This window comes from Mercenaria mercenaria, chromosome 15 (assembly GCF_021730395.1).
Source record: "Mercenaria mercenaria strain notata chromosome 15, MADL_Memer_1, whole genome shotgun sequence".
NCBI lineage: Eukaryota > Metazoa > Mollusca > Bivalvia > Venerida > Veneridae > Mercenaria > Mercenaria mercenaria.
This window is the reverse complement of record NC_069375.1, coordinates 9992952-10017993: the sequence shown is the minus strand read 5'-3', so window position 1 is coordinate 10017993 and position 25042 is coordinate 9992952. Positions and strand designations below refer to the sequence as shown.

General features: G+C 36.0%; 1 protein-coding gene and 1 non-coding gene across 9 annotated transcripts in view; both read right to left on the bottom strand.

Moving 5' to 3' along the window:
* LOC123546372 (bromodomain-containing protein 3-like) overlaps positions 1 to 25042 on the bottom strand; it is a 62777-nt gene that overhangs the window by 26877 nt on the left and 10858 nt on the right. For 4 of the 8 annotated variants that reach the window (XM_045332591.2, XM_045332583.2, XM_045332651.2 and 1 more), the window contains exons 2-13: positions 22902 to 23000; positions 22434 to 22587; positions 19203 to 19370; positions 18164 to 18394; positions 15831 to 16142; positions 14990 to 15322; positions 14453 to 14530; positions 13940 to 14041; positions 13430 to 13729; positions 11443 to 11854; positions 3673 to 3840; positions 3100 to 3225 (exon numbers count right to left, since the gene is read on the bottom strand). In XM_045332591.2, the coding sequence (XP_045188526.1) occupies positions 3100 to 3225; positions 3673 to 3840; positions 11443 to 11854; positions 13430 to 13729; positions 13940 to 14041; positions 14453 to 14530; positions 14990 to 15322; positions 15831 to 16142; positions 18164 to 18394; positions 19203 to 19370; positions 22434 to 22587; positions 22902 to 22906 (2389 nt within the window). In that variant the 5' untranslated portion in view covers positions 22907 to 23000. The remainder of the gene's footprint in view (positions 1 to 3099; positions 3226 to 3672; positions 3841 to 11442; positions 11855 to 13429; positions 13730 to 13939; positions 14042 to 14452; positions 14531 to 14989; positions 15323 to 15830; positions 16143 to 18163; positions 18395 to 19202; positions 19371 to 22433; positions 22588 to 22901; positions 23001 to 25042) is intronic. The other 4 variants (XM_045332623.2, XM_045332609.2, XM_045332617.2 and 1 more) reach the window with 4 other exon arrangements.
* Positions 8221 to 8293, bottom strand: LOC123563128 (small nucleolar RNA U54). Its single transcript, XR_006688750.1, has one exon. It is a non-coding gene; the product is annotated as a small nucleolar RNA U54 (small nucleolar RNA).

The window sequence follows — 25042 nt, the reverse complement described above, 5'->3', positions numbered from 1 at the left end:
TCTGGCCATCCCTGATTGAGTAACCAAGTCAAGAATAACATGCACTCTGCCCAGGGATGGCTCCGATACATGCGCAAGTAATTTGCATGAAATGCAAGTGAAAATTGTGAAATCAAAATGTCACAAAAGCATGAAACAGTCCGCATCATTCAAACTAGCAGACTGGGATTAAACCTAGTTTTCTCTCTGGCCATCCCTGACTGAGTAACCAAGTCAAGAATAACATGCACTCTGCCCAGGGATGGCTCTGATAAATGTATTAGTAATTTGCATGACATGCAAGAGAAAATTGTGAAATTAAAATGTCACAAGAGCATGAAACAGTCTGCGTCATTCAAACTAACAGACTGGGATTAAACCTTGATTTTCTATAGCCATCCCTGATTGAGCAGCAAAGTCAAGAATAACAAGCACTCTGCCCAGGGATGGCTTTGATATACACATGGTTCATACAAATTATTCCTAAAAAAATCAAGCACCTACTTTTCAAGGTTCAACTACTCAAAATTCAAGCATTTTTTTTGAAGGCACTGCCTGTATTGTATTTCATTTAACAACTGCCGGTTGCTCAAGAGTACATGACCCTGAATACTCTTCATAAGCAGTTTTGTACACGGTGAAAAATGCGATAATCATATTTGGAACGAGGATACACTTCTGTGAACAAAATCGAACACTTCTTACTTCGTACTTATGAAGGTTCCGAACATAAATAAGCATTTTAAAGCACCTCAACAATTATTCAAACATTTTTCAATGTCCGTGCAAATCTTGATACATATCAGGGCTTTTTCCCCCTATAAATCTACCTCCGGTAAAAGGAGGTAATCCCAATGCAAAAAAGTGTTTTTTCCCCAAAGTTGAATTTAAAATTCCCAAATGATTATACTTTTTAGGGTTTTTGCTGTTTTAAGGTAGTTTTGCTAATTTGTATGTTTATTTAGATGAATTATAATACTGTTGAACAATTACTGAAATGCAATTCATTAATATTTCACACAACACATTTATGTAGATTTTGGTAATTTGCAAATTGTCCCAATTAAGACAAGTTCCGAGAGCATTTTCCCAACTCCACCGGTGTCGGTGGCATTCCCAAATTGATGAAAAAAAGGCCTGCATACACCAGTAATAGAAGTAAAAACAAGAGGACCATGATGGTCCTGAATCGCTCACCTCTTCCCATATGACCCAGTTTTGAGTATGACGTCATTTTTTCTATTATCTGACATAGTGACCTAGTTTTTGAGCTCATGTGACCCAGTTTTGAACTTGACCTAGATATTATCAAGATAAAAATTCTGACCAATTTTCATGAAGATCCATTGAAAAATATGGTCTCTAGAGAGGTCAAAAGATTTTAATAATTTTAGACCTACTGACCTAGTTTTTGACCGCAGTTGACCCAGTTTCAAATTTGACTTAGATATCATCAAGATGAACATTCAGACCAACTTTCATACAGATCCCATGAAAAGTATGGCCTCTAGAGAGATCACAAGGTTTTTTTATTATTTGACCTACTGACCTTGTTTTTTATGGCATGTGACCCAGTTTCAAACTTGACCTAGATATCATCAAGATGAACATTCTGACCAATTTTTATGGAGATCCATTCACAAGTATGGTCTCGAGAGATGTCACAAGGTTTTTCTATTTTTAGACCTAATGACCTAGTTTTTGACTGCACATGACCCTGTTTCGAACTGGATCTAGATATCATCAAGATGAACATTCAGACCAATTTTCATACAGATCCCATGAAAAATATGGCCTTTAGAGAGGTCACAAGGTTTTTCTATTATTTGTCCTACTGACCTAGTTTTTGACGGCATGTGACCCACTTTCAAACTTGACCTAGATATCATCAAGATGAACATTCAGACCAATTTTCATACAGATCCCATGAAAAATATGGCCTCTAGAGAGGTCTCAAGGTTTTTCTATTATTTGACCTACTGACCTAGTTTTTGACCGCACATGACCCACTTTCGAACCTGGCCTAGATATCATCAAGGTGAACATTCTGACCAATTTTCATGAAAATCTCATGAAATATATGGCCTCTAGAGAGGTCACAAGGTTTTTCTATTTTTAGACCTACTGACCTAGCTTTTGACCCCACATGACCCAGTTTCGAACTTGACCTAGATATCATCAAGATGAACATTCAGACCAACTTTCATACATATCCCATGAAAAATATGGCCTCTAGAGAGGTCACAAGGTTTTTCTATTATTTGGCCTACTGACCTAGTTTTTGATGGCACGTGACCCAGTTTCGAACTTGACCTAGATATTATCAAGGTGAACGTTCTCACTAATTTTCATGAAGATCTTGTGAAATATATGGCCTCTAGAGAGGTCACAATATTTTTCTATTTTTAGACCTACTGACCTAGTTTTTGATGGCACGTGACCCAGTTTCAAACTTGACCTAGATATCATCAAGGTGAACATTCTGACCAAGTTTTATGAAGATCTTGTGAAATATATGGCCTCTAGAGAGGTCACAAGGTTTTTCTATTTTTAGACCTACTGACCTAGTTTTTGAAGGCACTTGACCCAGTTTCGAACTTGACCTAGATATCATCAAGATGAACATTCTGACCAACTTTCATAAAGATCCCATGAAAAATGTGACCTCTAGAGTGGTCACAAGCAAAAGTTTACGGACGGACGCACGCACGGACACCGCGCGATCACAAAAGCTCACCTTGTCACTTTGTGACAGGTGAGCTAAAAAGTGAAATCAAAATGTCACAAGAGCATGAAACAGCCTGCTTTTTACACCAGCAGACTGGGATTAAACCTCGATTTTCTCTAACCATCCCTGATTGAATACTAAAGTCAAAAATAACATGCACTCTGCCCAGGGATGGCTTTCATACACATACTATAGTTATAAAACTAATCCGCATTGCATGGAATAGTTTGTGATACAAGCAAGCAGACTTGCATTTAAACTTTCTTCTGTCTGACCATTCCCTATCAAATATCTAGCTTATACTCAAAAGTACTCTGGTGAGAAACTGCCCATTTTATGCTCTTAACTAGAATGCCTTTAAAGAATAAGCAAGGCAATATTCATTCTTGTACCTTTCTTTGAACCCTTCTTTGCTGCACTTCCACCAAGCTGACCCGTTACATCCTGCAATCGTTTTTCTAATTCTTGACGTTTTTCTTGCTGTACCTGTTGTTTTGATTTCCCAGGCGTTCGTTTTGCTACAGAAGAAAAATTCTTTTAAATATTTTATATACACAGATTTGCTGAAACAGAAACTCCTTACAAACCGGTCACTGAACCTTTTAAGGTGTTTGTGCCTATTAAAACAGATACTGTAAAACATACTTAATAGTTATTACATTTAAAAGATCTAAGTCTTAAGAAACCAAATTTATTGCAACTTCCATAACCTTTTTTTGTTTCGCATTTTTTTCTTGTAGTTTATATTTACTCCAGTTGCATTATAGTACATCATATCCATGCTATGAACAGATGACATCTTAAGGATCAACTACCTTTACAATAAGTTTGCAAGTCACTACTGTATTAAGGGCATACATGACCATTTCTGTCACAATCATTTCAATTTTATCACCAAACATGAGAAGTTCAATGACATGTTATCAGAAGGCAACAATGGAGATCAAATTATGTGAACTACTTACTGTAACTTCTTGGCTTCTTTTTCAAACAAGACATAACATAGGACTCCAATTCTCTCAAAGTTGATGGTTTGAGGGTTTCAAAGTCTATCTCAATCTCGTCTGGGTTGGAATCTCTCAAGGACGGTTCTCTGGACTGTATAATATGCACCACTCTACCGAGCTTATCACCTGTAAACAGAATATATACAATATCATTACCAACAATCATCTGACATGTACCAAATATCACTTTGTCATTCATGCAAAATCAAAGAAAGGTCTTATTTGCTTTTCCAATAAAAAATACATGTATGAATGCCTTCGATAATATTTTCATAATTGTATGTGATTATATATGTATCCCCGATTACATTACAGTATCAATAAGGGCACTAGACTACAAGTGTGTCAGTCCTACTTTCTTCCAACGTATACTTGACATTCAGATCTTTGTACTTTAAAACAAGGCAGTCTGAAAGACAGCTATATCCTCTGCCGCTCAAACCTTTGACCTTGAGCCAACATTGACGACTCGTGAATTCTGCACATCGACTTGATGAAGTGATCATTTGAACAGTTCCATGAAAATCCTTAAAGGGGTTTAGGAGATACAGAGCAGACACAAAAGGGAAGGCTCAAACCTTTGACCTCGAGTTGTGACCTTGACCTCAGTTCTGCAAATCGTCTTGACGAGGTGATCATTTGACCAGTTTCAGGAAAATCAATCAAGGGTTTCAAGTTATATGGAGCAGACACAATTGTTACGGATGGACGGAGACCATTCCTATAAACACCCACCACTCATGGCCGGATATTAAAAAACAGAGCACATCTCAGAATAGCGTATAGGATCAGTCATAATATGTTCCTAATTGCAGGTTTGTCCTCATTGATGTGGCATGATTTTTTATCACTATGGATGAACAGAACAACATAATGGCCCTCTGTTTTTAAAGGACTGGTACCTGTGCCCTTAGCAGTAGAAATTTTAGCGTCATTTTAATGTTCAATGCTTATGTCAAATAAAATTAAAGAGAAAAATGAAAAGGATGAACTTTTGATATTTGAAAGTCCTTAAAGCTGAGTTTACAGTGTGATAGATGGACGACCTGACAGTTAATAAAATCTGTAAAAAGATCCTTTATCCTTTAGATCCTTCCTAAGACATTATACACCAGCAGGCGCCAATGAAAATGAATCATAAACGGATTTCCTTAAATTAACGAAGATATGCTTGAGTATCTAGGGCTCCCAATCATACAGGCAAAACAAGTTAACTACACTGCAGCATACGCTAAGGTTGTATATTTACACAGAGCAACAGGTAAGCTTTTACAGCTTGGGGCCAATTTAAAAATGTTTGCTGTCTCCCTACCTATCCGCTTAAAATGCTGCCCCTTTAAGTTTTTATTGGACAATGCTGGTCAAATTTATTTCAAGTAGTGATACGACAAGTGCCGCATATATTTCAAGTAAGCAAAATAATAAAAGAAAGTTTAAACTGTATTATTTAATTTCATCCTTTTATACCATATGTACAGATTTGTCTTATTTTTACAAAAGAAATATTCTGTTAGAAACGATCATAAATCTACTGCCAAAAGTATAATTCCCCCACTAAAAAAAACAAGAGGGCCATGAAGGCCCTGTATCGCTCCCCTGACCTATTGACTTAAAGATCATCAAGAGTAACATTCTGACCAAGTTTCATTAAGATATGGTCATCAATGTGGCCTCTATTCTGTTATATAGCTTTTCCTTTGATTTGACCCAGTGACCTAGTTTTTGACCCAACATCGCCCAGATTTGAACTTGACCTAAAGATAATCAAGATTAACATTCCGACTAAGTTTCATGAAGATACAGTCATAAATGAGGCCTCTAGAGTGTCAACAAGCTTTTCCTTTGATTTGACCTAGTGACCTAGTTTTTGATCCCACCTGACCCAGATTTGAACCTGACCTATAGATCATCAAGATTAACATTCTGACCAAGTTTCATTAAGATACGGTCATAAATGTGGACTCTACAGTGTAAACTAGCTTTTCCTTTGATTTCACCTGGTGACCTAGTTTTTGATTCTACATGACCCAGATTCATACTGGACCTTAAAATCGTCAAGATTAACATTCTGACCAAGTTTCATGAACACACAGTCATCAATGTGACCTCTACATTGTAGTGTTAACAAGCTTTTCCTTTGACTTGACCTGGTGACCTAGTTCTTGACCCCAGATAGCCCAATATCAAACTTGTCCAAGATTTTATTAAGGGTAACATTCTGACCAAGTTTCATTAAGATTGGGCCCAAATTGTAACCTGTAGAGTGTTAACAAGCTTTTCCTTTGATTTCACCTGGTGACCTAGTTTTTGACCCCAGATGACCCAATATCAAACTCGTCCAAGATTTTATTGAGGGTAACATTCTGACCAAGTTTTATTAAGATTGGGCCAAAATTGTGACCTTTAGAGTGTTAACAGTCAAAATTGTTGACGACGGGACGACGACTGACGCCAACGGGCGATCACAAAAGCTCACCTTGAGCACTTTGTGCTCAGGTGAGCTAAAAAGAAAAAGTAATTGCGTACCTACCGACCAAATTTTAAATAGGGTCGAAAAACAGTAAACAGACTTTTTTTAATGTGGCCTGGGTATTACCCCATCATTTTGGTTTGAATTGGGTATTGGCTAAACTTTTATTGGGAATTTTTAACCATGTTACCCAATGATTTTATACTTTAATTGGGTATCAATGCATTTTAGCGGGAACTAATTAATTTTTTTTGCTTTCCCCATGGATGAAGCAATAGGACGAAGAAATAAACAAAACAAAGGATACTCAATCACTATTGTGTATTCCAATGTTGGCAAAAAGCCGGTCAATATGAGTATTGACCGGGCCGGCGGTCAATACTGGTTAAAACCGGTCAATACCGGTCGATTCAATACTATGGTCACTCTTAGGTGGTCAATACTGGTTTATTCAACACTTTTACATTTATACATTCACAGATTAGCACAGGCTGTAAAAGTAATGTAAAAATAATAAAGAAATTTGAATAATTTAAAATTTTGTTCATTAAAAAGTATAGTGGTCAATACTGGTCAATTCACTTTTGGTCCTTGGCAATGTGTCCTAAATTTTCAGGTCAGGTTCAATTTTAGACAATATACTTAGAATGGTCAGTGGTCATTACTAGTTTATTCAATGCTTCTATCTTCTTACAGTAGCCTTTATTTTGATTTAATTAAAGACTTTATTGCTGTAAATTACACTCATTGAAATGGACAGTACTGGTCAATTCAAATCTTGGTTCTACGCAATATCCCTGATCAATACATATAAAAGTGGTCAATACTGGTCAGTTGAATACTTTGATTGCATAATTTTATTTTTTAAATAAAGTTACCATAATCAAGCATCTCAATAATACAGTGGGATTATTGATTATGACAGCTAATTAGTGACTAGATAGCCAGGCCTACAACATAATCTCTTGCGTATTGTATGACATGGTGTCAATTAGGCAATGTGACAGTTGCTACCAAAACACAATTAAACCACTTCCATGAAAGGGTCCAGGTGTTAACAGCAACTGTTCATTAAATTATTTATACCAGTAAAAATAATTAGATGTATCACTTGTAAATCAAACACTTACTGCTGCAGTTTATGAAATACTTTCTACAAAATTTAATTAAGTTTAGTCAAATTAGCAGTTTTTCCACTTATTGTGACATTTTTGTAGAAAAATAATATATCTTTGTAATCTAATCTAATAGAAAATGTTTAATGACCAGTATCAACCAGTATTGACCAGTCAACCACTTCTGACCAATTTGGGAGTACTGATTTGGTTGCTTTAGCTAAACAGTCATTATTTAACTGTTCATAAACTCTGTAAAATATCTTAACAATCAGTATTGACTAATTGACCAGTATTGACCAATTGACCAGTATTGACCGGTATTGACCACTTCAGGGAGTATTGACCGGGGCGGTTTTAACCGGTTAAAACCGCTGGTTAAAACCGGGGGCGGTTTTAACCGCCCAACGTTGGTGTATTCACTTAAAACTATTCACATGTCTTACAATGTACATATTTTTTCAGCAGCCACATACACTTAGTTGACCATTCATTTGAAAGTGTTTTTTTAATCGACAGGATAGCGGGGATACTTCCCAGATCCTGTTCCCCAACTGAAACCGACTAGTAATTATTTAATTCAATAATATTCTTGCTTTACAACTTTGTGAATCTTTTTCCTTGCAGATTATGATGATGATGTAGTGCATAGAGATGCTTTATTTTTAATGTATTATTGATACAGGTAAGTAATTTGGATATATTTGGACTGCATCATTGCGGTTAGCGGTGTACAAGACTACAAGCAACAAATGTTAAATTTTGCGGGACATATACAATGATATGCATGCACTAGAATGAGAACTGGATTTTTTTTAATTACATGCAAGTTGTGCAAATAAAATTGTGTATTTATGCAAATATGCAAGTTATCTGTTGCTCTGTTAACTTCGTAAAAATGGAAATAATGGGATGTACAAAACATATCTCAGAATAGCGTATAGAATCAGTCATAACATTCCTGTTCCTAATTGCAGGTTTGTCCTCATTGATATGCCTGCACTAGAATGAGAACTGGATTTTTTTTAATTACATACATCTTGTGCAAATAAAAAAATTGTTTCTTTATGCAAATATGCAAGTTATCTGTTGCTCTATTTACTTCGTAAAAATGGAAATAACGGGATGTACAAAACACATCTCAGAATAGCGTATAGAATCAGTCATAACATTCCTGTTCCTAATTGGAGGTTTGTCCTCATTGATGTGTTTTATTCTAAACAGTAACCTTAAAGAATTTAGTAAAGCCTTTCTAACTTATTATCATTTCAAGTAACTTATACAAGTTTTGTATAAAACACATATGCCTCATTGGAGAAAACTGGGTATGTAATTTTCAATCTCAAAAATACCATGACCTTCACCTCATGTTCCAAAATTTGATTGGGTTATCTAATGACCACAGAAAATCAACCTATGAAGTTTACGGGACATGTACCAAAGTGTTCTCAAGCTATACATAACTTAGTCATTTATGATCTTGACCTGCTAGTCATACAACTGTTAAATGACACTTCTCAGAATAGCGTATAGAACAGACATAACTTGTTCTGAAAGTTACTAAATGCACGATATTGTCCTCATTGAAGTGCTGGGATTATTTCTCTAGTCAGTCTCCAGGGGGGCAGGGGCTAAACAAAGACAGAAAGAAGTTCTGAAAATAGGGGAAATCACAACAAATTTGAAGTGATTTTTGTGAACAGTGGTGGTTCAGTAATGATGGAACTGGATGCATTGCCCAAACTTTCAAATGTATAGGTTTACATACCTAGTTGTATATGAAATGTTTTTTTTTTTTTTCAAAAGTGTTTAAACAGGTGTAAACTCTGGTTTTTTTTTTTATTCTATAGCAGCAGCCGAATATCGGCCTCGTCCCCCAGCCGAGGATTTCCCCCACAGCCAAGGATTTCCCCTACCGCAGTCCGAAATTCCTCCCTCCAAAATTGTAAACAAAGCAAGGGAGATTACTCCGTTAGTTCATATTGACGCTTTATGATACTGTTTTACAACATCATCGGTTCCGATACCAAGCTTAAAAAAATTAAAATATCAGAGTCATTTTCGGAGGTAAACGGGGATTGTTAAAATAAACTTTTTTCATCGGCAAAAGACGTAAGTATATGTCTCATATTACGACACACTTGGTAAGTTTGCGGCATCCGTGACCGTCAACAAACAACGACGACTACTTAATGAGAATAAGCCACCAGACTGATCCTGACAAGTTCTTAAGTGCCCAGGAGTGGGAGGCAGTGGTCAGCATGCCCATTCACGCACTGCAGTACGTGAATCACGTACAAAATATCAAATGCACGCATAAAAATCACTTGTTGGGGGTACATGCACGCAGAGATTCGGAACTCTAGTTCAGCTGCAATATCGCTGTTTATTTCATCGCGCACTTGCCAATTATTTGGTATGGTCTAAAACGCAGATCCGGTCCAAGAATGTTATAATTTCGTTTCCATCACCGAATTCTCGGCGTAATTGTCAGCTGTATAGAGGGGTTTGGTAAATGTTTTAGTCGGACGTCATACGGGTCGTGTGCAAAAAAAGAATGGATACGAAACGCAAAAAGGCATTTTAGCTTTAATAAACTCAGCAAAAGGTTAACAGTATTTTTTTTTTCGATATTTAACTGCAATTTTGATACACATTGCATATCTGTAATAGTTTGGCCATTTATTATTGATGGACGAATTTTACCAGTCTTCAGTTGACTGTATGTTATTTCGGACGAATCGTGTTCCGTTCACGAAATTGGGAATACATGAACCTTGCTGAAAAATTATTTATATTTAGTATAATATAGGGAGGGGTGTTTTGATTCAGAATTTCCTATCTTAACTTTGGAAAAACATTTTACTTTTTCTAAAATTATCTCATCTGTTATACCCCACCCACGAGAGTTCTGTATGAAGAAAACAACAACAAAAAACAAACACAAAAAACATGTAATATACAAATTTCAGTAGTTAAATAGAAAATTTTCAGATCTGCCATGTAGTGTACCCCCAAATTTTGAAGTGTACCCCTATTTTGCAAAAGCAGGGGGTACATGTACCCTCAACTTTAAAAATGAGTGGGCATGCTGAGTGGTGGACCTATTCAAAAATAAAAAGAGAGGGACATGCCTCTTTAAGTGCTCGAAAATGGACTGGTCTTCATCTATGTGCCTATCAGCTAAGTGACAGTGTGTATAGCTGCTAAAAGTTGCAGGAATATGTAATAAAAACATAGTTTAAAGTGTTTATCATGCATAATTGTAAATTCTCCCAGAGTGAAAAAAATTCCCCAAAATTGCCTGTCCTGCGCTATTTTCTCCCCCCCAACGACAGACTGGGGCCCCTTCCCCCAGTCGTAATAAAACCCCCTGAAACTAGAATTGTGTCCATAGGACATGGATGGATGCCCCCACATGCCGTGCCATCCTCTATATAGCAAGAACTATCAAATGGCCACAACTAAAAATATTCACAGACAAAATGCCTTATAGTCATTTGCACATCAAGCTTGTTCATCTGTTTAAATTTGAAGCAAACCAGGCTAATAGTGTGGGAGGAGTTGGACACAAGATTTTTCTTTATATTCCATACAGCAAAAACTATCAAAGGGCCATAACTGCAGTAAAATAGTCACAGAAAAAATCCTTCCATTATGGTCATTTGCACATCTAGCTTGTTCATCAGATTATGTGAAAGTTTGAACAACTGAAATCAGGCTAATAGCGTGGGAACAGTTGGACAAGATTTCGGGATGATCATACGACGTACGGGCAACAGCTATATGCACCTCCCCATACTGAGCTGGGAAATGACTCCATCTGCTATGTCAGTTTATGAATGGGGGAAAAAGCCTGCAAAAAGACAGTTTTAACTCCTTTCAATGCAAAAATTGATAAAACCTGAGATCTGATTAAAGTTGTCCTACATGTGGACAGGTACCCCAAATGAACTTCTATAAAATACTCATTTTCAAATACTTTAGATTGCTGAATATTATTTACAGACATTTAAACATGCCTGTGGTTAATCCTGCACCACATGTCCTTACATAACTGCACATTAAATCCATACATATGTGAATAAATCCAAATATCACAACTGTTAAAAGTGTTCACTATTTGCTGAACACCCAACTTACCCGGTAATTTGTTTATATCCAAACTCAATTGTCTTTTTTCATCATAAGTCATTGGTTTAGCGTTATCCTCATCGTCACTATCAAATGGAATAGGATAACTTGAAGGAGTTTTTAGAGCTTTTTTACCACCACTACCCTTACTACCCGCTCGTTTGCGCTTCTCACTTGGAGTTTTAGTCACTTTTTTGTTGGATTTATTAATAATTTTTTTTGCACTGTTCAAGTCTGTACTAGTGGTAGTTGCCACTGGTACCGGAATAACAGAGGCGGTGGGAACGTCAACAACTTTATCAACTCTTTCCTTATCACGTTCACGATTTTTCTTTTTTTTCTTTTTACGTTCTGTCTTTTCTTTTAATCTATTCATATGTTCTTGTGTAAGTCTTTGTAACTGATCCTGAAGCTCTTTCACCTGTAAAGTAAATTAGTACTTGGTTAAAACTTTGGTGTATCAGATTTTACTAAAAAGTTAATACAGTTAAGTTTGATAAATAGGTTTTGTTGCAAAGTTTTGGACATTAAAAAGTTTATTTTTAAGAGAATTCCTGCCAAATGTAGTCAGCCCTGAGCAAAGTCATTCTGGAAAGATTTCACACTGCCTGTACAACACAGACAGCATTCAAGTCCATCCAGTCAGATGACACGCATGGGGGTCATCATTCAACATTAATCAAAGGAACATGTTAATCTATGCCGATGCTTTAAAAACACCCAAGGGTTTTAGTTAATTTTGTCAACACTTCAATGTTATTGATCAGTAGAAAGTAAACATCAAATCATTCATTCTAGAGCCAATCTAAAATTTTGAATTACAGCCAGTATTAATTTTGTTAAAAATTTTGCATAGCTAATTGTCTTGATTTCATACATAAACAGTTAATTGTAGACAAGTTCTATTAAACTACAATTTAAATTTTTAAGTTATAAACAAAATGCACAGAGTAACACAGTTTCTTAAGATTTTTTTTTATAGCAAGTGCTTTCTTTTGAGTAATCAGAGCGATTCTTGTTCATATTTTGTCTAGACAACTGCACGACACAACTTGCAAACAATAAAACATTGCATGACAAGACATAATCACACAAGTCCAGACAAATCAGATGAAGCGCATGATAGTCATCATCATATTACTCTTCATTTATTCTGTGTTACAGCAACCTGCCTTCTCAAATTTTATTTTGTAACAAGGCAGTCAGATAGCTATATCCCCCATCACTGTTATGGATAGTAAAAGGGTTGATGGTATTGGGTGGAAGCATTGACGTTAAGTATATTTCATAGTCCATGTATGTAGTATGACAACATCAATGAAACGGAAAATACTTATGGTTTTAGGAGATACACAGCAGACACAAAATGGAAGGCTCAAATCTTTTGACATTGACAATGAGCCATCATGGCTAACTCACGAGTTCTGCAAATCGTCTTGATGAGGTGATCTTTTTTCAGGAAAATCCTTCAAGGTGTTTAAGAGATGCAGAGCAGACACTAAATGTTACGGACGGAGACCATTCCTATAACCCCCTCGCCACTTGTGGCTGGGAATTAATAAGTGCTTTCTTTGGAGTAATCAGAGCGATTCTTGTTCATATTTTGTCTAGACAACTGCACGACACAACTTGCAAACAATAAAACATCGTATAACAAGACATAATCACACAAGTCTAGACAAATCAGATGAAGCGCATGATAGTCATCATCATATTACTCTTCATTTATGCCGTGTTACAGCAATCTGCCTTTTGCTCATTTGTGTTTCTTTCCCTTCAATTATACTTAAAACTTGTGATGAATTTTTAGTAAATTTTAATCTTACAGCTTAACTTTTAAAAATAAAAAAAATATTTCTATCAGTTTAAGGGTACTTTACTTGCAGGAAAGCTGAACAATAACAATACTTCATGTGTAATTCTACAGCTCTGTCAACAAACTTTTCATGTTGCAAAGAACCTTCACAGCCTCTGCTTTCTTTTTATAAATACCAACCTGATCCTGCAATTCCTTTAATTTCTTTTCTCTCTCTTCTTCACTTTCATTACCACTATCAGAGTCTGACTCGCCTAATGAACTAGCTGAATCATCTTTTGCGTTTAGTTTTTCTAGTTCTAAGCCAGTAGGTTCATCTGGCATTCGCGCAAATCTTATTTCAAACACATCCTGTAATTTTTTTGCCATCATAACAACGTCACTATCAGGTGGATTATATCTGTAACAGTTTGTGAATATCAACCGAACATCTTCTGCAAAATCCTGTGCTGAAGCATATTGTCTGTTTTCCAACTTGTTCTGAAAAGGTGACATAAAAATGCACCAGTTATTACCACTAGTAATTTAAAGTACAAGGTATTCGAAACTAGTTTTCAACACTTGCTCCAGCCTAAAAATCTTCCTGGAATTTAAGACCATTTTCTTATGAAATCTGACTATTTTTTTAAAAACTATTATGACATTTCAATACTTTCTTCCAAAAATCAACCTTTCAACTGCCAGAAATACCTTTATTGTGCCCAAATCCATTGGTTTCTTTATTATGTCGTGATAATCATTTAGACCTAATAATGCTGCGTCCACTGGCTTGTAGAATGGCCATGCGTAAGTCTGAAATTATAAAATGCATATACTATATTTCTTGATGTAGAAAACATGAAAACTGTTTCTTGGCAAGGCTGATCATGTACCAGCCTTTAAATACAACACAGTACTGACAAAACACGTCCAAAATAGTCAATAGTCTAAGTTAAGACCTTGACATGGCATTAATCCGTAACTTATGCTTTCTTTGGTTTCTATTGGGTCAATTCTATAGCAATTATTTTATCATTCCCGAAAAAACTAAATATCTTTACCCTCAAAATTTCATACCAAAACTCTCAACTGCAGCCTTTAAAAAACAAATGTTTCTTATCGACAAAAAATCTGATTACTATGGAATATCACTGGCTAGACATAGAAATTGGCGTAAAATGTTGCATAAATCTGGCCTAAATCTACTCACAGTATCATACTTACTGAATGTTTTTTTGTAAAGAATTCTTTCACTAGATTAAGACAAAATTTGAGCTGTTCCGTCATTTTACTTTTCTTCACCTGCAATATAAAATGGTCATGCTAACGATAGTTGTAATTAATGCTTAAAGTTAAATTGAATACAAATACTGTAAGCTGTCAGAAATTCTCTACATGCATTCAAAAGCCACTGCTTTTAACTAACACCTTAGTCAGCACTAAACTGCAAGGACTCTTTAAAGCTATTATATATATCCCTTACCCTGCTCAATTACTAAAATGAATTTGTCCATCTTTCAATTTGAACAGTACCATTAACTGTTAAAAGGGTTGCTTACCAAAAAGATACTGACTGAATAGCTAACAGTGAAGACCTTGATCAGACTGTACAGCTGTGCAGGCTGATCATGATGTGCACTAATCATAAAGGCAGAATCAATCCGTGTCCAGCATGACAAGGTTTAAATATATGTACATATTTATGTAAAACAATAAACTTCCATCCCAAGAATTTCAAGTAATTTAAAATCATAAACTTACAGATTCACCCTCTACCCTTGTCTCCTCAGGTAGATCTCGCTTTGGCTTTTTGATCTGTCTATTGCTTTCTCTTCGTGCTGGTGTGATTTTGGCAGCTGATCCAACTGGTGTTGAAACAATATTAACACTACCTCCTACAGGAGTCACTACTTTATTTGGTATTATTTTATTTGGAGTCACTTTCACACTAGAGTTTGTAAGCTTTTTTACTGAACCCATTTTCGGAAGTTTTTCTTCCTTTATACCATCATCAAAGTCGGGTTCATAGGGATCTGCTGCCATTGGTGGAATGGGTGTTGTTGTGTCTGCCTTTCTCTTTACACCTTTCTTTGTCTGCATGTCAATAAATAATAAGTTACTTGTACAACAAATATGTATGTTTTTTTAAGTCCAACTATGGACAACTATATGCAAATAAAATAGTAGGAGGCTTATTTATTCTAGGAGCTCTTCTGAAAAAATGATATTCTTTGAAATACATTTTAAAAATCAGCAAGCCAAAGTACTCAAACGGTATTCAAAATGTCAAAATATCATTATGTGCTTGACTTTGACCTTGAGAGTTATGAATGAGACTCCTGCATGTTAACCATCTTCTTAACATGGCTATTAATATCTGTGTTGTAAATGCTTTACTAAAGTACTAATGTATAGTAACAGAAAGTGTCCTTGCATCAGACACCGACCTTTGAAACATTTACTCCTCTAACATTTGTGTTTTCCTTGAATCAATAAAAAGTAGATAAGCCAATGAACTACATAAAGAGTGTGGTTCCTACTGATGACCCGGAATAAGAAGAGTATGTAACAAGAATAAAAATAGTGTTATTAAATAATACACCTTTGTGCTGACCTTTGTTGGTTGTGACGGTGGCATCACAGACGACTGAACTCCAGAATTTATTCTGGTGGGATATTCATTCGCCTCCGACTTTAGCGAAGTTGCAGAGATGTTAGCAGCTGGTGTGGCATTTACCGTCTCTGTTAAAGATGCATTTGATGCTACAGATGATGTATCTTTTGACTGAGTTGTTGTGGTTACCATGGACGATTCCGCAGAATTCATAGTGTGAGACGGTACAGACGGGGTTCGTGATGCAATTATTTTCTTCTTTGGTGGTGGCTTTTTACTGGCTGGGGTTAAGTCTACCTCCTTAAAACAAATAAAAGCTTGAACAGGACCATTTTATAGAGCTAGCAAAAACAATTCACAATGTTTAAACAAATTTATTCAAATGAAAAATTTTAATTACACCGAATTTATTTGGGTTTTACGGCGCACCAACACAGTATAGGTTATATGGTGCCAAACAGGACTACAAATTTTGATTTCACATCTCATTTACATCGAAACAAAGAGGGTCATGATGACCCTGGATCGCTCACCTGAGTAATACGAGCTACATGTTTCAAAGATCAAACTGATGATAAAATATTAAGAAAGTCAGTAGGTCACATTCATGGTCAATGATATTCAGTTTTACGACTGGTGTGCAAAACTGTGTGTCATAAAAATTTCAAGGCTGTATTTTAAAAAACAAGAAAGTAGGTCAGTAGGTCAAGGTCAAAGTAAAGTGACATCATATTACTCTGGTGCATCAGGTAATTATTATTAAACAATCTTGGAAATAGGATCAAATGATTTTTTAAGTATTTTTTCCTATATAACTCACATAGTAACTAAGTTACCCCAGGGTGGGGCTTCTATTAACCCCAGAGGCATAATTTGAACAATTTTGGTAGAGGACTACTAGACAATGCATCATACCAAATATCAAAAGCATAGGTTGTATGGTTTCAGACAAGAAGTTTTTTTCCTATATAAGTCTATATAAAACTTTGGACCCCCAGGGCAGGGCCTCTTTTCACCCCAGGGGTACAGTTTTAACAATTTTGGTTGAGGACCATAAGACAATGCTACAAACCAAATATCAAAGGTCTAAGTTTTGTGGTTTCAGACAAGATTTTTAAACTTTTTTTCATATATAAGTCTATGTAAAACTTGAGACCCCTGGGGCGGGGCCATATTTGACCCTAGAGGGATAATTTGAACAATCTTTGTAGAGGACCACTAGATGATGCTACATACCAAATATCAAAGCCCTAGGCTGTGTGGTTTTGTACAAGAAGATTTTCAAAGTTTTCCCTATATCACCCCAGGGGTACAATTTTAACAATTTTGGTTGAGGACCATAAGACAATGCTACAAACCAAATATCAAAGGTCTAAGTGTTGTGGTTTCAGACAAGAAGATTTTTAAACCTTTTTTCATATATAAGTCTAGATAAACCATGTGACCCCCAGGGCGGGGCCATATTTGACCCTAAGGGGATAATTTGAACAATTTTGGTAGAGGACCACCAGATGATGCTACAAACCAAATATCAAAGCCCTAGGCCATGTGGTTCTGTACAAGAAGATTTTCAAAGTTTTCCATAAACCATGTGACCCCCGGGGCAGGGCCATATTTGACCCTAGGGAGATAATTTGAACAATTTTGGTAGAGGACCACTAGATGATGCTACACACCAGATATCAAAGCCCTAGGCTCTGTGGTTTTGGACAAGAAGATGTTTAAAGTTTTTCCTTTTGTTGAGTCCTGCATGGAATTCAATTCTTTGAACAATTTTGAAAGGGGGCCACCAAAGGATAATTCCTGTGTTTGGTGTAATTCTGCCCAGTGGTTTTCAAGAAGATTTTTTTAGAAATTGTTGACGGATGACGGACATTGAAGCTGTCACAATAGCTCACCTTGTCACTTTGTGACAGGTGAGCTAAAAAGGACCTTCTAGTTTCAGTAACTTCACCAAGTTGCACTTCAACCCGAAAATGCCAATGATAAGCCAAACTAGCTACGATATCAAGCATCCCATAAAATGTTTCGTTGAAATCTCACCATAGCTCCCCCCTCCCCAAGTAAGTATCATTCCTGGTCAGCTAATTAGCCCTGTTGAAATAATGTTGATTTTAATCTCAATCTTAGCATGCCACTTGCAGAAGTTAGGGTATAAGTTTCAATCTATTCCTAAAACAACTCAAATTACAATCTACTTTAAATACATTCAAACTACCCCACTTGTCCAAACAGCTTCAAACATTCTATAGTACAGGAATGATAAAAGTTTAAATACTAATATCACAAAACTATCATCTAAATAAAAGCTATCATCATACCATGGGTGTGCTCACCTCAGCTGGCATCTGAGCCACTTTGGAGAGAAAGACTTTTTCCAGCGTCTGTGCCATAAGGACTATGTCTTCACCAGGTTTATTATAAATGTAACAGTTAGTGAACATCTGATTAAAGTCCTGAATACATTCTTTGGCTGAAGTGTAGTACTGAGATTCCAGACGTTGTTTGATGGTCCCTAGATCCATGGGATGCTTAATGATTTCAAAGTAATCCTGAAATATATGCATATCTCGAAATCAAATAACCTGTAAACCAACCAAGTCCAAGGACTAGTAGTAATACAGAACTTAAAACAGGGACATTATTGTGTTTTGGTTCTAAGAATTTAAAACTGTTCATTGCAAGTCTTTTTTGTCAGTGGAGGTGCCCCTCCGTGCATTATTTCATCACGAGTGGGCACCTGGGTAGAACCACCGACCTTCCGTAAGCCAGCTAGATGGCTTCCTCACATGAATAATTAAACGCCCAGAGTGGAGCTCAAACACACATCAATGTGGGGCAAGTAATTTGAAGTCATCGACCTTAACTGTTCGGCCACAGAAGCCCCTAGTTAAAAGGTTAGTATTTTCTACCGTGGTCCACAAATCAACATCAAGCTTTAACAGGTTCATCTAATCTTTGGAATTATTTTACTTAGTTGAACATTTTCTTTCAAAACCATTTTTGTACTTTCAATTCAAATTAATAAAGTACATTAAAATGAATATAACTGTTTAATATTGTAGCCTTTCTATCTTGTTAACTGCACCTGAACATTGATGTTCTAATAATGAAATTGTCTAAGACAAAAATTAATATCAATATACCTACTAGATCTTTTTTATTGGGCATCACCATAATCCATGTGGACCAGACCAGACAAGAAAATGTGGAAAGACAGTATATGGGACTGACAAGATTTTGTGCAATACAATAATCCAAGAAACTAGTCTTAGGACCAGCATGGGGATAATTAATAGGACTTCCTCAACATCAAACATAGACTAATAACTCAAATTTTATGTAAAGCACAATTCATACCGGCAAGCCAAGCTTATCTGGATCAACAGGAGAATGGAATGGCCAAGCAAACTGATGCTTCCAAACACCTTTCATTAACACCACTTTATGAAGGTACTGTAACTGATTGGTCTGACGCCCTCTTTTGCCACTTGGTGTCCCAGATGCATCTGTATCATTCTGCCCAGACTGGAAATACAAAAATAAAAGGTTTGCATATGTGACATCAAACTGCACAAATTATGACAAACTCGTGTGTTACTTCCCCTTATCAGCCACCACATAAAAAAATTGGGCTAATTTTTTGCTGGAAGATTGTTTTTTATTTTGGAAATTTATGTCTATAAATAAATACTATAAAGCTTGCTTGCAACAAGTAAAAAACCAAACAAATATTAAATATGCTTCTTTTTCTGGTATTGATGCACACTGGTTCAATACTTATGGCAACAACAAAATCATTTAAATTGATGAATCCATTGTTTTAATTATTTTTTCTCTAATTTTTAACTTGTAAATTAAAACAAGTCACACACCAGAGAAGCATAAATTGCTCAGGACCAATTAACCAAATTAAAGTACCTTAACTCTGGTCAAATAAAAAATCTTTCAACACCAATCAAGCCATCCAGTGTAATTTTATTTACATTAAAATTTTGTACCTAGCGACGTCTTCGTTTCAAACTGGACAACTCTATCTCAACTATCTACTGATCTGGTAAGTAATGTGACTTGCAAGATCTTCTATATGATCAAGGTTTTGAACCCAGATGACCTAGTATTCCAAGCAGAGACGCAGTTTCATTTAGACTGGGCCAACAGTAAAACTGGACAATATATGCCGGACAATCGATGCCAACCAGAAGGCAAGATAAAAATCACATAAAGACATACATCAAATCAACTGTATAAGTTGAGCATACAAGAATGACGGACCGATAAACAGTTCTAACACTAAATGCCTCCCAGCCTTTGCCACCAGGAGGCATACAAGAAGTCACTAAAGAATACCTAAAATAGCTAAATTGTGAAGATAAAGTTCATAAACTACTTCAAAAAGTACCAAATGGCTCAAATATAAATACCTAAAATACTGGACTTCCTTTTCAACTACAGACTTGTAGGGGTGTGTACCAGTATACATATGCTTTTTTAAATCATTTTGGAACAAGAGCTGTCGTACGACAGCAACGCTCCACTATTCAACTGCCTTGTCAACTGAAGGAATACAGAATGAAAACCAAAGTTGAAAAAGCACCATGGTTTTGTTAAAAAGCAAAACAGAGTTATGGAACCTATGCACTGAGTGCAAGTCAGTTTATCACAGTGAATATGTGAAGTTTCAATCCCGACATATCTTGCCGATGGGTGCCCTTGAAGCTATCAGTCAAAACATGACATGATCTTCAGTATAGCTGCTTTGTATATTTTATTTTGGCTATCTATTGAAAATAATGCACAAAACATCTTTATATAGATTTGGTAACTTCCAACTTTTTCCGAGACAAATTCCTAGAGCATTTTTAGCTTGACTTGTCAAAGAATCGGTGAACTATCACCAGTGTCGGCATTTGCGTCAGCGTCCCAGTTTGGTGAAGGTTTTGTATGTAAGCTGGTATCTCAGTAAAGACATGGGAATGGATTGAAACTTCACATACTTATTAGCAGCGGTCTAGCTAGGTCCAATTTTTTGAGAGAAGTCACTTCTCCCTCAAGCTGATTTAGGGAGAAGTGGGAAGATTTTTTCTACCTCAACACTGTTGAGTGATTCGAAAGGTGGCTGTAATTTTCTTGTTTCTAGATAAAAAAACATTGACCATTCATTTTCTTAGTTACATCATTTCCCATACTGTACAGTGGTTATTGTTTCATTACAAAATTCTGAAAAAAGACTTTTTTTCAAAAATTCAAGCCGATGCTGTAAATCTAACCCACTGATCTTTGGTAACTTTTATATTAATGCAGGATGAAAGTGTTTATTAGTTAACACCGAGTCACCACATCGGTGAACAGTATCTCACTCGAATAAAACTGGAAGTAAACTGTGTAAACTAGAAATACATATTCAAATCAATACATCGGTGGAAGTCAAATTGTCAATTTAACGTACTTAATTACATTACAGGTCATTCTTTTACCATAGATAACAAAAAATATGTACAATATTCCAATTAATTGCATCGTTAATCAGCAATTTCTTTATAAAACATTGTTTTTTTGCACTGGAACATGCCGACAAATAAACACAGTGTCAAAGACGTAACCGTGGTGCTAACTGGTTGAACACAATCAACTGTAGTGTATCGGATAATTTGATTCACTTTCACACTTCTCGGGAAAATCTCGCAAGTACCTGAAGTAGGCAGAGCTTAAATATGCTATCGGCAAGTGTTCGTGTATTCAACACTCATTTTGACACAGTTCAAATTGTCAACAGTCTGGGTAGCGTTAATTACAATCTGACTAAAAGTACTTGATCTTCTTAACGAAGATCTGAGGATGACCCATTCACATTCGTCTTCTGTATATTTTGGATTTCCAATATTGCTATTTTTGTTTTCGCAAATCCATTTTTATTTGAACCAATCAGACGACTTGTTCAAATGTTAAAGAGCAAGAAAAATGTAGTCAGTCCAGGGCTCGAACCCAGGACCCCTCACTTACTAAGCAAGTGCCCTACCGACTGAGCTAACCGGCTATCTGACAATTTACGACATAAGAATTGTTATTATCAAAAACCAAGGCTAAATACAGGCTTGCAAAATGTTGTAAGTAAGCCTTTGATTGGCTAGCGGAAGGGTTGCAGAACGAGGCTATCAACAGCTGGTCTTCAGATCATAAGCATAGCGTAATAGGAGATGTACTTTAGTCAGACTGGCGTTAATTAGCAAGTGCGGATATCAAAGAAAATCTGGTGACTTGCATTTCGCTTTGAGGTTAGATTTGAGCAAAGTTTTAAGTTCCAAAGCGCCTATTTCGCTTAAGTCGCCCACTCCCGAGAGAGCCCTGATTAGATGTCTTTTTGATAGTTTTTTCTGAAATTCCAGTCAGCGGAAAATTTCTAACTACAAAAATATTATATCAAATTCTGATAATTTTGTACAGAAATGTATATCAAATTGATCATTCCAACTGATACACACCTCTACTGCCTGGAAAAAAGCACTATACATAATGACTTTCAACAAAGTGAATACTACATAATACTGATTAAAGCAGAAAACTGAAGCAAATCTTGCCTACAATACATACATTGCTTACTTCATTATCACCATCTTGTTTTGCAGAGTCCATCTTTGCTGCAGAGCCCGGTGCCCCTGTGTCTATTTCCAATTTACCAGGTTCACTCATGTTGCTATATTCACTCGTTGAGTCTCTTCGCACAGGACTGGTCATCGAGTCACCACTGGATAATTAATATACAATGCAAACTGAGCAACTTAAGAACCAGTAATAATGTGCAAGTTTCAGAGAAATATCAATGAAGAAAACTCTTCACATATTAGAACATTAAAGCACTGAAATAGTCATTCACACTAAAATCTTGAAAAAAAAAAAGCTATTTCATAACAGAACAAGTTACCACTTTAACATTTAAATATTGGAAATTAATCAGTATTCATCCCATGATTTTACTCCCCTTTTCCTTCCAATCATCCCCGAGCCCACAGTTGACAGCCCACTTGCGAAAAATCGCTGCTGGTAAAGAAAACGACCTACCGCATTAAGATTATCTTGCTTTCACACTCATGCCTTAAACATTATTGCACTGCTTTGCTCCATACATGGGAGACTAGTTGATGGTCATACAAGAGGAATCTGCAATAAACAATCCATTTATCATCATAGAGTCCTTAGGCTTAACACAACACCAGCCTACAATTAATGTATTTATATACACACAAGATTATACAAGCAAGAAAATATTTATATTTGAGCTCAACGTTGAGGACTGGCCAGTTGTCTTTAGGCTAATACGAGTCTGGGCTGGCAAATAAAGTAATCAACTGCTCGTAATTGATCACGGAAGGGTTTGATTTTAACACTGCATACATGCAAAATGTAGAGACTTACCCTAAGCCCTCTTTACACAAGGGAAACAATATGTTTATATAGTGAAATTGTTTAGTGAACACCGTTTGTTAATCCTCATCCTGTCCAGGTTATATTAGTGCAATGGAAAAGTAATCAATGTTAAATGCTATGCATGATAAATCTGTCATGCATTGAACAGTCCTGAAATTGATTTCTTTGATTTTCTCATATTTCTAGATGTTTTTCCCATACTTTGACGCATATATATTGATAAAAGAGCAGTAACCTTTTCGGTATATTTTACCCTGTGGAATTCTGTGGGTTTAGACTTTTTCAAAATAATGTCCGTTTGTTGACAAATTTCACCACAGAAAATGTCACACTTTCTCCACATCCAGAGCTCCAGATAAGCTGCGTATTTACGCAATTAAAATTGCAGAAAACCCAACTGAATTCATACAGTGTGCGTACTGAAACGCAAGTAAAATTGCTAATACCCAATTCGTAAAAAATCGCTTGCGTGTCGCATTTTCCTTATAACTAGAACAGGTACGAGACTTTAACACTAGATTTGACTGTCTGGTTATACGTTACCGCAGAACAGGTTTCAATTTATCGGAAAAATTACAGGACCATCCAGTCGGCTGATCTGTGTTATTTGGACGCTTTGTAAACAATTTCTTTACGCCGATAAAATGTAAAAGAAGTTGCAGAAAAAAACATTGTTGCAGCACAAACAAAGTGGGATATTTTGCTGTTCAACAATGACAGTTATTTGTTTGTGACGATGTAGTGTCACCAATACTGGATGACATCTTTTAGGAGAATGCATATTGCGGTAATCGTTCGGGATATTGTGGATGAACTGATCTCTGACTGCATTAAAAGTGAAAAAGAAAACAACAGTATGAAATATTCATTACAATTTTAAATACATTTTTGTATTAAACATTGAAGAGCGCCATTAAAATACTTAGTCAGTCCTGTTTAATGATATATACCATGTATACTGTAAGCAAAAATACTCATTTGTCAGTGCGAGGTAAAATACCCAATTGGTTATAGCAAGTACCCCTTTACTTTTGAAAAGGCTGGGTAATGATATTATTTTTACCCAATTCAAATTTCCAATACCCAATTCAGACAAAAAGTGATGGGTAAATACCCAATTGCACCAAAAGCTTATCTGGAGCTCTGCACATCATTAACTTATTTGATCTTTACATAATTTTCTATTCAGATTGTTAATCCTTAGGGCAATTATGCATAATAAGCATGCTCTTTTCCTGCATAGAGGTAAAAATTGCATGGTTTGCATGGGGTACTAGGTCAACAGCCACCTAAGCCTACAGTAAAGTCATATCAGAGTTGTCTCCAGTTTTTCCAAATATTTTACCTAGGATCATTTCCGAAAATGATATCTGAAATATTTTTTCAGTCCACATACTTTGATGCAGTAAGCTGTACATGGGTGGTTTTCAAAATAATGAAGCAAAAGTGTGACATAGGGGTTGAAAATTCAAACTTATTTTTTAGGGTGGTCACCTATTTTTTATGATAGCAAATACTTCAGATTTGAGGGAAATAACTCTCGGAAAGTGTTGAGAAATGCCAATAAGAAAATATTTCAGCCTTTAATTCGAAAGTTCAGTGAATTTCCCGTAACATGGGTGATAAATGTTGCAGTGTTTTATGACAAGGAAATATGTATAACAGTAATTTTTTAAACATAAATGATAAGTAATGGGTGTATGTGTATGATTTGAAACTTATTTACTCATATGTTTGTGGACATTGGTTTTTAAAATCACAATTTCTGCACAAAT